The sequence below is a fragment of the Penaeus japonicus genome, unplaced genomic scaffold (genome assembly GCF_977035675.1).
Source record: "Penaeus japonicus unplaced genomic scaffold, GWHDUDI00000001_assembly GWHDUDI00000041, whole genome shotgun sequence".
Taxonomy (NCBI): Eukaryota; Metazoa; Arthropoda; class Malacostraca; order Decapoda; family Penaeidae; genus Penaeus; species Penaeus japonicus.
The window spans coordinates 18249732-18262231 of record NW_028234443.1 but is presented as its reverse complement, the minus strand read 5'-3'; the positions used below and the strand labels follow the sequence as shown (position 1 = coordinate 18262231).

Below are 12500 nucleotides of genomic sequence, written 5' to 3'. Positions count from 1 at the left end.
CTGAACAATGTTTATTCCAATTTCCAACAATTCAAGAAAATTGGTGTTTGTTAACCCACACAGGACGGGTGGTACAGCATGTGTACCGCGCATTCAAAAGCCCAGTTGCCGGGCGGCACAGTATTGTGCCGGCCATTCAATTGATTTAGGCCTAATAATTCAAACGCCCCGGCATTTGGACATTCAAGGCTAGAATTCCCCCGTCGGGAATGGGTTAAATTCCGATTCCTTAGATGTCGCATGTTAATTATAATTTACCCACATTTGAATTGGAAATACTTGCATCCATATGTTCATTGTGCACAGACCTCTAATGGCAAATTGAACATTTCTGGTCATACTATTCCTGAAAATGGTTTGTGGCTTTGGTTCTCCTTATTTCTTATTTTTTTGAGCCCAGGATTCCCAGCAGTGCCCCCTGACTTGGCTTGAGTAATGGGAAACTTTTAGAAAGACTATTAGGAATTGCCAAGGAAGTATACAGTAGATGCACAAAGCCCCAGCATGGCAACATTTGTGTGTTGGTGGTCTAAGGTGAAGCACTAACAGGTGCAGTGGCAGCACTCTGGCATTTGTCGGTTGCATAGAAATTTGTAATAAGTTTTTTTGCTTTGGTAATTTTAAATGCATATATTATGAAAGCTAGGACCTTTACTAAGTGTTAGTTAAGATAATTGAGTAACACTTGTCTCTTAACCTCTTGATAGTTTACACAGAATTACTATTAGGGCTTTCATTATTTTCCATTTATTTAGGGAATTTATCATATTGCTTGACTTGACCACCTAAACTTTATCACAAGACAAAATTTAGAAAATTGACTGTTCAATCAATTTTTGCAACAAATGCAATGGAAGTATGGCTCTTAACCCTTTCCTGACGGGGCCATTTCAATTTAAAGACTAAAATTCCGGGACTTTCGAACGCATAAGCCTAATGCGTTGAGATTCTCGGCCGCACTGGCCGTGAGCGCTTGCTCATCCTGTGCGCAGGGCTGGACAAAATAACGCGTCCCCGGCGTGTGGCCCAAAAACCACTAGATGTAATATCTAGTCACTTGTCGGTAACGGTTAACCCAATCCCGACGGGCCCGGCAAGAAGTGGTAACCCCCTATGCTGGGCCTATGCAATATTGCATTGGGAACGTCACGCTGGTGTGTCGCCCCGTTATCAGGCATTTAGCCGTGACACACCGTCATCATTGGGTTAAATCCAAACTTGATACAAGCTTAAATATTCTGAGGGTTTAATTGGTGCTGCAAGTGTTATTCTTAGCCTTTCACTGATAAAGATATACTAAGACTAAGATCGGTTTATCACAATGCTATCACTGCATGAAGTATGGTTGGTGATCTGAGATGTTAAGTATGGTCTTGCAACTTTGGAAATTGCCTTGCGTAGTTGGAATTGTGATAATACCCGCCCAGTTGTGACTAGGTGAAATGTGGACAGTGGTCTTGTTTGAATGTAGGGAACTTTTTTAAAAGGGACTCCACATGGTAAATATTTTAAGACTTCTTGTGCCATTTTATTCTTTCTTCGAGAAGGTCTCTGATCTCATGTTTCTTTGCAATTTTACTGGTTTTAAGTAATTGATTTATTTATACCCCACATCAGTCTAATTTCATATAATTTCCCGGTCATAGATTTTGACATGGGGTCTGCCTATTTTCTATGTGAAAGGATTTCTAAATAGATCTCCTTTTTTCAACGCTTGAAATTGAAAAGGAGTTAAATGACCACTTTAATCAATATTTCATTAGAAGTATGATTAAAAGGGGATTGGCTTTTTGTTAAAATGAACATGCTGATACCTGCCCTTGAAAATGTGAATCCAGGAAATTACACATTTGTTGATATGAAAGAAAGTGCCAATAAAGATTTGTCTATAGTTTATTAGACACAGCTTCATATTGTATATCACTTCTTGAAATCATGTTCAAAGGTTTTATATTTGCTAATCTACCTCAAAGCATGGAAATTTTGCATATGGCCTAAGAGTGAGTTAGTGAATCTGGTTGTTGATGCTTTTTAAACTGGTCAATCTAATAAATTTATTTTCAAGTTTTAGTAAAAAAACAAATTAAAAACTTATGTAGGGCGCATTACTTTTGCTCTGGACATACTTTGCAAAAAGTGAAGATATAACTGGTATATAGATAAAGCTCTCTCAAATTGTCCATTTTTCCTGAAAAAAGAGTAATGTACCAAACTCTTTAACCCGGGTGACAAGATATCACGTCTAGTGGTTTTTGGGCCAGACGCCGGGGACAAGTTATTTTGTCCAGGCCAGCGCTCCAGGTGAGTGGGCACACAGCGCTCGCTCGAGGCCAGTGCGGCCGAGAACCCCGATGCGTTAGGCTTATGTGTAAGAATGTCCCAGCATTTCGGCCACTTAAAGCCAAAATAGCCCCATCGGGAACAGGTTAAGTGGGACAGGCATTTCTTCATTATTCTTTCCAAAGGTAATGAGACCAGTCCTATCTGATCAAATCTAGGTAATCTCCCCATTCCCCATTTGGGTACCCCCTAAGATTAGCTATATTAAATTAAAGCCTCAAGTTTATAGGGAAGTTTTCAAGTCAACACTATTTTGTTGTAGTGTACTGATGCACCTTTACTGTAACGTAGAGTAGGAAATGCATTTTGAGAGGCTCTCTTGTGGCGGTCTTCTTTCCAGTTGAAAGAAGATTTTCTCAAATGATGCTGTACTTCTTGGTAGGATTTTATCTTGTTCCTAATTATTATATATAACTTTCTCATAGTAAATTCAAATTATGTTCCTCAACTTCAGATAGGTTCACTTCTGAAAGAATAGGAGCAGAAGTTTATGCCATAAAGATTTAAGATTTACTGAGCAGCATTGATATAATTGCTATTTTGGCACTATAAATTCATGACTTTAGTATGGCTTTCCACAAAGTTGTCTTTAAATCCTTCTTTCAAAGGATAAATGATGTTGACTTGATTGACTTAAATTGATTAATTTATTCCCAAATGTAACCATGGATTTAGAATGAATGGTTACTCCATGCTTCAGGTCGAGAAAGGTCTTGGGGTTGGAAAAACTGTCAAAATGTGTTCAAGATTGAAAGATAACTGTTTAACCCCTGATAGACTGATGCTCAGTATTTAGGGGACAAGACCGAGCAAATGGTACCTAATTCCTATTGGAAGCCTGAAAATAATTGCAATGTTTTCAAGTCATAATCTGGACTGAGTTTGTGGAGGTAAATAGGATTGTTTAGTGTACTGATAACCCACATTGGCATTGGACTGTGTGTTTCCTTTAATCCATTGCATACGGGCGTCGTAACACGTCGGCACCGATTAGGCCTAAAAGACGAATGTCAGTGTGTACATGACGCGACAGCAGGATCTGCTCACAGTTGAAGCATGCACAGTTGGGAGGTATTATGGCTGTAACGGCACTAGCTCCAGAGCTACAGGGTTCCAAAGTCAGCCTGAACCTGCATTTTATGACAGATTTGTGGAAAAATATTGTTTGAGCTAGTCTGCACTACCCAGAGGGTGGAGAAAACACTCCTTATCCGCCTAATTTTTAGCCAGTGCTGCAAGTGTTGTAGACTGCTTGTCCTGACAACCAATTAGGCTGATGGGTGCCCCGTCCATAATGGGTTAAGAGTTAATGGGTAATGTTGTATTTACCTTTCCAGTCCAAAAGAAAGATGAAAGGAAGGGACAAATAACAAAGTAATTACAGAATTTATCTCCCCCACCCCCACCTATTTGGTTTTTAGATGTTATTTTGTTATTTTATTAGACTGAGCTTAGTTTTCACATTTTATTTTCAGAAGACAAAATGGAGGATTCTGGACGAGATGATTGGGGAGGTGAGAGCGAGCAGGATGGTGAGTCTGTTTGTATTGAAAGGGTTTTCTCTCTATTGTTCTGTTCGTAACACAATACTGGCATTGGCGGATTGCGTGGCTCCCAAGATGATGGAAATATGGCAACGTAAACTGTCAAGACTGTCGGACACAGAAGAACAAGAAATGGGATGCCTACACTAGCTGGCTTCTGTAAAAAGAAAAAAGAAAAAAAAATGGTTTGGCTTGATCTTTTATTTTCCTTGCAAATGGTAAATTACTTGATTAGTGGGTTGAAATGTCTGCTTGTAATAACATGGTCTTTCACATTATTTGCCCAGGAACATTGCCTTAATTCAACACCATCTCCATCTGGTATCTTAAAAAGAAATTAGAACCAAGCTGGCAAAGAAAGGTTTGCGACATGTAGTTCTGTACCCTTTTTATCATTGAAGCATGTATTCAGATCTAGATATGTAGTGTTGGTGGAAGTGGTTAGTATTTTCACTTTAAGCATGTGTTGTTTTAGGTTCACTAATTGGACCTCATTTTGGTTATAGGAAAGGAACGAACTTGTGCTATTTGGTACAAGCTTTATTTTTATTTTGTAAAACATTTGATAACAATGAAAACAATGTGATCAATTGGAAATTTATGGCAATCTGATAATTAGTGCACAATGTTATCTTCATTTGATATGTAACTTGAGAGTAGTGACAATTAAATTTCAAATTCTTGTTCAGTCTGGGAGCTTGACAGAATTCACCTTCCAATTTCAGAATTATTGTTCATTCATCCAGTCTCTGGGTTTGAAGGCTTGACATCAGCTTTGTCACTTAACCATTTGGACAGGCAGGTAATACTTGAAGTTAGCTCAAATGGAGTTTCAGTTGCCTTGTAAGCTTCTTTTAAACACACTTTCATTGTTGGAACTTTTTGCATTTGTGGTTCTTTGTTTGGAAAGTAATTTCTTATAAATATATAATTTCTAATATCCTTAAATATATATTTACTCTTAACTTATTCAAGATGAAGATTTTTTTTCCAACTTAGGATACCTGTAGCTGCTTTTTTCTGGATTCTCCTTATATAATCTAAGTATATTCATCTTTCTAAATCACTTTGCACCTGAGAAGCAGGTGACTTTGTGGCATGTGTTAACCTTGGGTTAGCATTCTTGATTTGCCATCACAGCTCCATTCCATTTTCATCTCTAGATGGGTGACATTGATATTAACCCATTGAGTAGATCCCCCAGTAAAGGACATTTGGATTTGTAATGAATCCAGAGGATGATGATTAAAAATCTGAATGCTAAGATTGAATTTATGAGTTGAGTTCTCTTTAGAAATATCTCTGGACCAGCATCTACTGCAGGCTGAAGCTCTGGCTTAAGACAAGAGTTTGCCCACTTCCAATCCTGGATCTAGTTTACTGACAGGACTAGGCATAGGGAAACTGGTTTATTTCCATTATGCCTACTGGGTTATTGCTGGATGTCAAGGTGTTATTCAGTTGATTTTTTTTTTATACTAATCATGGGCTAAAACATGCACACCACACACGCACACCCAATTGCCCTTGTACATAAAGGAGGGAGGTTTTCAATAATTGAAGTTTCAGCTCATAGAATGTAGAATGGACCCTCTCATTTGTCCTGCAGAGTAGATTGTTTCCTTTGTTATATCTTGTTTGGATTCCTTTTTCGAATCGTTTTATTTCTACAATTAAAAAATTGTATTTGGTATTATATTGGCTGAGTTGCCATGTCAGTTGTTAGCAGTTTTTTTTGGTTGCAACAGATGCATAAATGTTAGAGGAGGAATGTTGACTTTTTCTGCTTTGCCATGTACAAGGCTGGTTAATGCTCTTTTCTAATCAATTTTTGAAGATACACCCTTGTTCCTATTCATATTCATTCCCCATTTTATAGATAGTTTCTTATGAGAAGTGGATAGAGAAGATAGAAATGAGAAGCAAAACAGTAGCATGTGGAATGGAAGAGAAGGGTGCAAGCTTTTTGAAAAAGATCAGGAGTGCTTTGTAAAGACTTTAGTGACTATATTTGCTATAAAAATCTGCTTATAACAGTATTAGATTAAAAAGAGCTTTAGCTGGTGACATTTAGGTCATAACATTAGGAATTGTAGTAAGAAGTATGTCAATATACCTCTTATTTTCATGTTGGGAGAAAACATTCACCACTGAAACAGCATGAAATTACTGTACAAGGGAAGAAATTTCAATTTTGGTAGTGTATTTTTATTAGGCAAAGAAGAAAAAACTACATAGTCCAGTTCTCATTGTTATAAAAATCTTTATTAGATGCCTTTATTGCTTTAGTGTTGGAAGCATAGTGTAAAGTGAAAAACCTGTTGGACATCTGAAATATACTTTCATATCGACCATGATATACTTATATTATGGCAGATGATATTGGAACTGATGCAATCATCTTTCTTGTCAGATTTCATGAGCATAGATATATCAAGAAAAATATGGATGGTGCAGCCACTTAGTCATTGCTAGAAATATTAAGTTTGATTTATTTCAAAGCTTTGAACTGCAGAGTGGAAGAAGTGAGGATACATTCTATGGCATCAGATTTAGTGCATTTTCGTTTTCCATTTCTATTTCCATTTTTGAGACTACATGTTAAATTGTATGAATCAAGTAATATTAATCAATAACTTGCAAGAAAAAAATTAAATTACAGTAAATGTTGCAATTAGTAAGACTATCAGCAAGAAGTCCTTATTAAATTCATACCTGTTAATGGTGGGGTGAATTGCTGTGACTGGTCACTTCTGGGGTATTTCGAAATGTAAAGGCCTGATGGCTATTTGTAAGCTGAGGGAGTGACCAGCTGTTATATGCCCATTTACACAGTGAGACAGCCAGCCAAAGTCAGGATGAAACATGTCACCTGGCGGGAACACCAGCAAACCATGAAGTTAAGGGGGGTTAAAGTGAAAGAAAAAATTGAACAAACTACTTCATTCCTCTTCATTACAAGTTAAATGCCATGGTTAAATAGTTAATCCTAATTCCCTGAACTCTTCTTAGAATAACTAGATGATAGAAATTGAAATTTTATATCTGCCTATATATTGCCTAAACAACCACTTGAGATGATGCTATTGGACAAATACATGTTGATGGCATATGGTAATTTTTTAAAACTATTTTTCAAAAATTAAAATCCTGAGTATGTAAGGCATCCGCTTACAGAGAGAGAAACCAGAAATGCAAATATGAAAGTTCATGCAAACAGAAATCCCATCAGTTTTATGTTGATATTGACAGAGGTTAATAAAGTGTATATACTAGAGCAATTAATCTAGGCCATTTACATATGTAATGGAATATACTGTTTGTAATCATAAAGTTTGGTTATGAATGGACCAAGAAAGTTTTCTGTATCTTTAGTAAAAGTTAACCATTAACACAGTAGAAGAAATTACACATTAGCTCTTTAACACATTTATCAAACTCAATTAAATGATCAAATATTGTTAATCATTGTATACCAAGGTCTTTGATGGTTCCCTCAACCTAAATGCATGCACATCACAGTAAATAAATAACATCTGACCATAGATTTCACTAGTAGTAGTATGCCTTTCTGTAATGTAGAAGGGGGCCAAGTGAAGGATGTTTTTGTGCCATTTGTTGCCCCCTTCAAAACAGAACTCGTTTTTATCACACAGCCGGAGGATGGGACCGTTACTCGGACAAGGACTCTGGCCGTGACCGCTACTCTAGCGGAGGTCGAAATAGCAGAAAGCCCGGAGACTGGGACTGCCCAAGTTGCAAGTTCATCAACTATGCATCACGCACGGCCTGCTTGAAGTGCCGTATCCCAAAGGGTGAGTACTTATTTTATTTACTCTACCCATACCCATATCACGGTCATACACTTGCACATATGCGCACTCACGTCCTCTTGCACCTACATACACGTCCTCTCGCACCTACATACACGTCCTCTCGCACCTACATACACGTCCTCTCGCACCTACATACACGTCCTCTCGCACCTACATACACGTCCTCTCGCACCTACATACACGTCCTCTCGCACCTACATACACGTCCTCTCGCACCTACATACACGTCCTCTCGCACCTACATACACGTCCTCTCGCACCTACATACACGTCCTCTCGCACCTACATACACGTCCTCTCGCACCTACATACACGTCCTCTCGCACCTACATACACGTCCTCTCGCACCTACATACACGTCCTCTCGCACCTACATACACGTCCTCTCGCACCTACATACACGTCCTCTCGCACCTACATACACGTCCTCTCGCACCTACATACACGTCCTCTCGCACCTACATACACGTCCTCTCGCACCTACATACACGTCCTCTCGCACCTACATACACGTCCTCTCGCACCTACATACACGTCCTCTCGCACCTACATACACGTCCTCTCGCACCTACATACACGTCCTCTCGCACCTACATACACGTCCTCTCGCACCTACATACACGTCCTCTCGCACCTACATACACGTCCTCTCGCACCTACATACACGTCCTCTCGCACCTACATACACGCCCTCTCGCACCTACATACACGCCCTCTCGCACCTACATACACGCCCTCTCGCACCTACATACACGCCCTCTCGCACCTACATACACGCCCTCTCGCACCTACATACACGCCCTCTCGCACCTACATACACGCCCTCTCGCACCTACATACACGCCCTCTCGCACTTCCACAAAAAGCACAATATATGGCAACTCTAGTGTATATTTTCTTGTAACACAAAAGTTTTTCATGAAAACTGTCATTTATTAATGCTTCATACTGGTTATGATTTGGTAATACAAATTAATAATTATTGTATTAGGTGGTTATTACTCTGGGGCCCGATTCACTAACATACAATTGTAAGGCATTTACCAGCAGTTGGTTACCAACTTGTTTACCAGCGATGGTAAATTGGGATTCACTAAGTGATGGTAAGTCACCTGGTAAAAATAAATTGACTTAATCCTAAGGATGATGATAGCTCTGGTAAGGTGATTCTGCTGCTCAATGAGCACCTTGCATGACGTTCAGTCTCCTTTGACCAATACCGCAAGATGCAAGCAAAGCCCAACTCAGCATCAAGATATTAACACTTTGAAGACGGTTTGTGTTTATTCGTCAGACATGACGCAGGAGCTCTGGCCTGATGATGGGCATCATGACGTTTGGGGATTTTGGATTATGGATCACTGTTTTTTTATTGTCCTATGAGTAATGAGTGAGTGAGTGTTAACAATTGCAGTCATAATTATTATAACTACTGTAATATTTAGCAAAATGGGTTTCAACTCGCATCCAAAACCTAGATGGCACCACTTTCTTCTAGAACCAGCAGGATAGAGCCTTGAATGGCACCTATCTACAGTCTCTAGCAAGCACTATCTCTATAGAGCGATGGCACATAGCAAGTTGCCGACCTCTTGCTCTAAAGTACCGCAGATGAAAGATGTGCAGGCAGAACGAGAGGTGGAAGGGGATTCAAACCATGCTCAATGCTTTGGATGGTTATAAGTTTCGTGTTTGACAACACACACACACACACACGCAAAAAGATAAAGTTGCTTTTATCCCTCCCCTGACACAGCAATACTTTTATCACATTAAGTATAGAAAAGAGAGTTGATATAGACCCTGAACTACAATTTTAGTCAATTGCAGAATTGATAGAGCCTGTGATATGACAGATACAAGTCTCTAAACACAGTACACACACACAAATGGCTCTAGCTCTATAATGAGTGACTAAAAGGGAGTGGGAAAAATCATGGTATGTTACTGAAGTTGCCTCGCTCAGAAATAAAACCTATCCTGGAGCCTAGTTAAGCAAATCTATCTCCATCGGCAACGGTTTGATGTTTTGAGAAATAAATAAAATTTCTTTAGTGCAAAATTTTTACATGAATTCATTTCCTAGGAAGCATGGTCTAATTTATGATCTGATGGATCATGTACAATGTAATGGTATTAAAAAAAATAATTCTTGGTCATTATTTGTGGAGCTTGTACTTTTCCAGAGGTTTCTTTGGCACATAAGCCATCTCAAAATTTATTGTTGTCCAATAAGCATGAAAGGTGTTAATCGTTTATTGGCCTCTTTCTGGATTCGGTAATATTTTTCAACTGTCATAGAAAATAATGTTTGAGTTTGTCAAGCTGTGTCAACTCCATATATTTAAATGGCTGTTTGCAATTTTACCCAAGCCTATGTCAGCATTGTTCTCCCTTTTTTTTATATCAAATTCTTTTTGCCATGTTCATACTAAAATATACACTTGATATCATTTAATTCAATCTGATAGGTGTACATACACACTAAAATGTCTACTTTTGGCCGAGATACAGTATGGGGAAAAAATGGTCTTAGTTACCAGCAGACTTACCATTGCTCAGACCACTAGTAATTTAGGGGTGTTATTGATGGTAATTTGTTCATAAATAACAGTGCAGTCTGTTTACAATCATAAATGTAGTTACCAGTGAATTCACCATTGTAAGTATGTTAGTGAATCTAGGCCCTGGAAAATAGTATTATTTTATGTAGATGCTATGGTAAGCCTTACATGGCCACACAATTGACCGCTTGAGCTGTGAGAGTATTTGGTATTTTGTGCAATTGTTTGCTAGCAATCTGCCACGACTGTCTTGTTAGCTAGGGAATGGGTCAATCTTACAGTACTTGCACCCCAAAAGAAAAAGTAAAAATTGGGAATATTATATTCAGACTTATTCTTTTATTCTTATGGAGATATCAAAGCTGTTAGCTTTTTTTTTTTCCCCCAATTCAGAAATAATCTAGTAAAATTCTTAAGTAAGAAGTAAGGTGCTTCTCAGGTCATTTTGCAGCAGCTAGTTTTAGATAGAGCCCTCATATTTCATCTGTGAATTGTATTTGTACGTGTGTACGGATGTGTGTATCCACGTTTGTGCATTTGCGTGTTTGTGTGCGTATGTAGATAGACAAAGCCCCCCTTCCCCCTGTTGCTTTCTAAAGAATATTTTCTTGAAAAACTTGTATGTAATTTTTGCTAAGTGATTTGCACATTGCAATTTAGCACCAGTGATGATAGTTTTCTTGCCATGAATTAAGTTCATTTGGTAGTGATATCTGAATTTACAACCTGGAGAAAAAAATGCTATTATTTATTCATATATATATTTATTTTTATTTATTTTTATTTATTTATTTATTTATTTATTCCCCTTTTGATGATGATGGAAAGTGTGTAGACCAGTGGATGTCTTTTCAGGCTCTCATAGGCCTTGTGCTAAATGCATATATTTTTTTAGATTTTTTTTTTTTTTTCCTCCCCTTTCTTCCTCTTTCTTCTGTTGAGGTTTGTGTTTTTAATTTTGAAACCGTTATTTTTCCAAGCAGCTGTAATATGTGGAACAGGCTGAAAACCACTCTACTGTAATGACAATTTTATTTGGGTAAAAGGGAGTTTTAGTTTCACATCTTAACCCATTCGCGCCGGTTGACGTGCTGACACGTGGTCGAAAAAAGCCCCGGACCCGGGTGACGTCCTGGCACGTGCTACATTTTCGGCCCGCGCGCCGGGAGGCCAGTAGCGACGTGCTGAAACGTCCGCATTAGAATGATAGATTATTCTTAGTACAATTCATTTTCATACTTGATGTGTCTTAGCTACTTAGTTTATCCTTCAAAATAGTAGAAAAATGGGATATAACGTAATAGAATGACGTCCACCAGGTACAACTAATCTTGATTACGGCATTGTGATTTCGTTTCTATTTGATTGAATATGATATCTGATCTAAGGCTATCGTAAAATCATTGTAATGGCCGAGGAATAAAAAAAAAAAAAAAAAAAAAATTACAAAACATTTTTTTTTTCCCCCATTAAAAAATAATGACACTTTGAAAAAACATTGCTGTTACATTGCATTCACTTTGTATGCACATGTAATGTTGTTCATAGTCCTGTCTTTTCGTTTAGGAAGAAAAAAAAAATTGAAAAAAAAACTATGTTATGTTACCCTCACAGAAGAATGCTTTCCACTTCCCATTGGTATTAACAACAAAGAGTAAATAAAAGGAAAAAGTTCAATAGAATAACACGAAAAAAACAGTGCTATAACATCTTTTTCGACTGATATACCATTCCTGAACTAGCATGTACTTTTCTACACATGATTACACTTTAGACGCAATCACGCAAACCATAAGGATAGGGTGGGTGAAAAACGCTCTGCGAGCGTCAGAGCGACCGCGCGCAGCGGGAAAACACCCCGGCACGAACGGTTGCGCGCTTGAAATCTTCCCGGCGTTATCGGGAGTAGGCGAAATTCCGCCCCGGCGTGAATGGGTTAAGTGACCCAGTTTAGGAACTTTGGGTCTAGAATGATGGTTGCTAATGTGATGTCCATATATATTAGTATGGGAACAAAAGTTTCAAATGACCGCTAATCTGAATAATGAATGATTTGCTGCTGAACAGGAATTTGACAGTGAGATCTGTTACTTCTACATACATGCTACAAGGGATGCATGGGTTCTTTTCAGTTATCTTTTTTTTTTTAATACCTTTTTAAATTTTGTGGTTTGGAATGCATAGTAGAACGTATAGTATAAGTATTAAAGACCTCT

General features: G+C 38.2%; 1 protein-coding gene across 2 annotated transcripts in view; it reads left to right on the top strand.

The window, feature by feature from the left end:
• Nucleotides 1-12500, top strand: part of LOC122266807 (uncharacterized) — a 26374-nt gene that overhangs the window by 2057 nt on the left and 11817 nt on the right. The window contains exons 2-3 of one of the 2 annotated variants that reach the window (XM_043036677.2): nucleotides 3816-3854; nucleotides 7541-7699. In XM_043036677.2, coding sequence (XP_042892611.1) covers nucleotides 3824-3854; nucleotides 7541-7699 — 190 coding nt within the window. In that variant the 5' untranslated portion in view covers nucleotides 3816-3823. Of the gene's footprint in view, nucleotides 1-3815; nucleotides 3873-7540; nucleotides 7700-12500 lie in introns of both variants that reach the window. The other variant, XM_043036676.2, reaches the window with a different exon arrangement.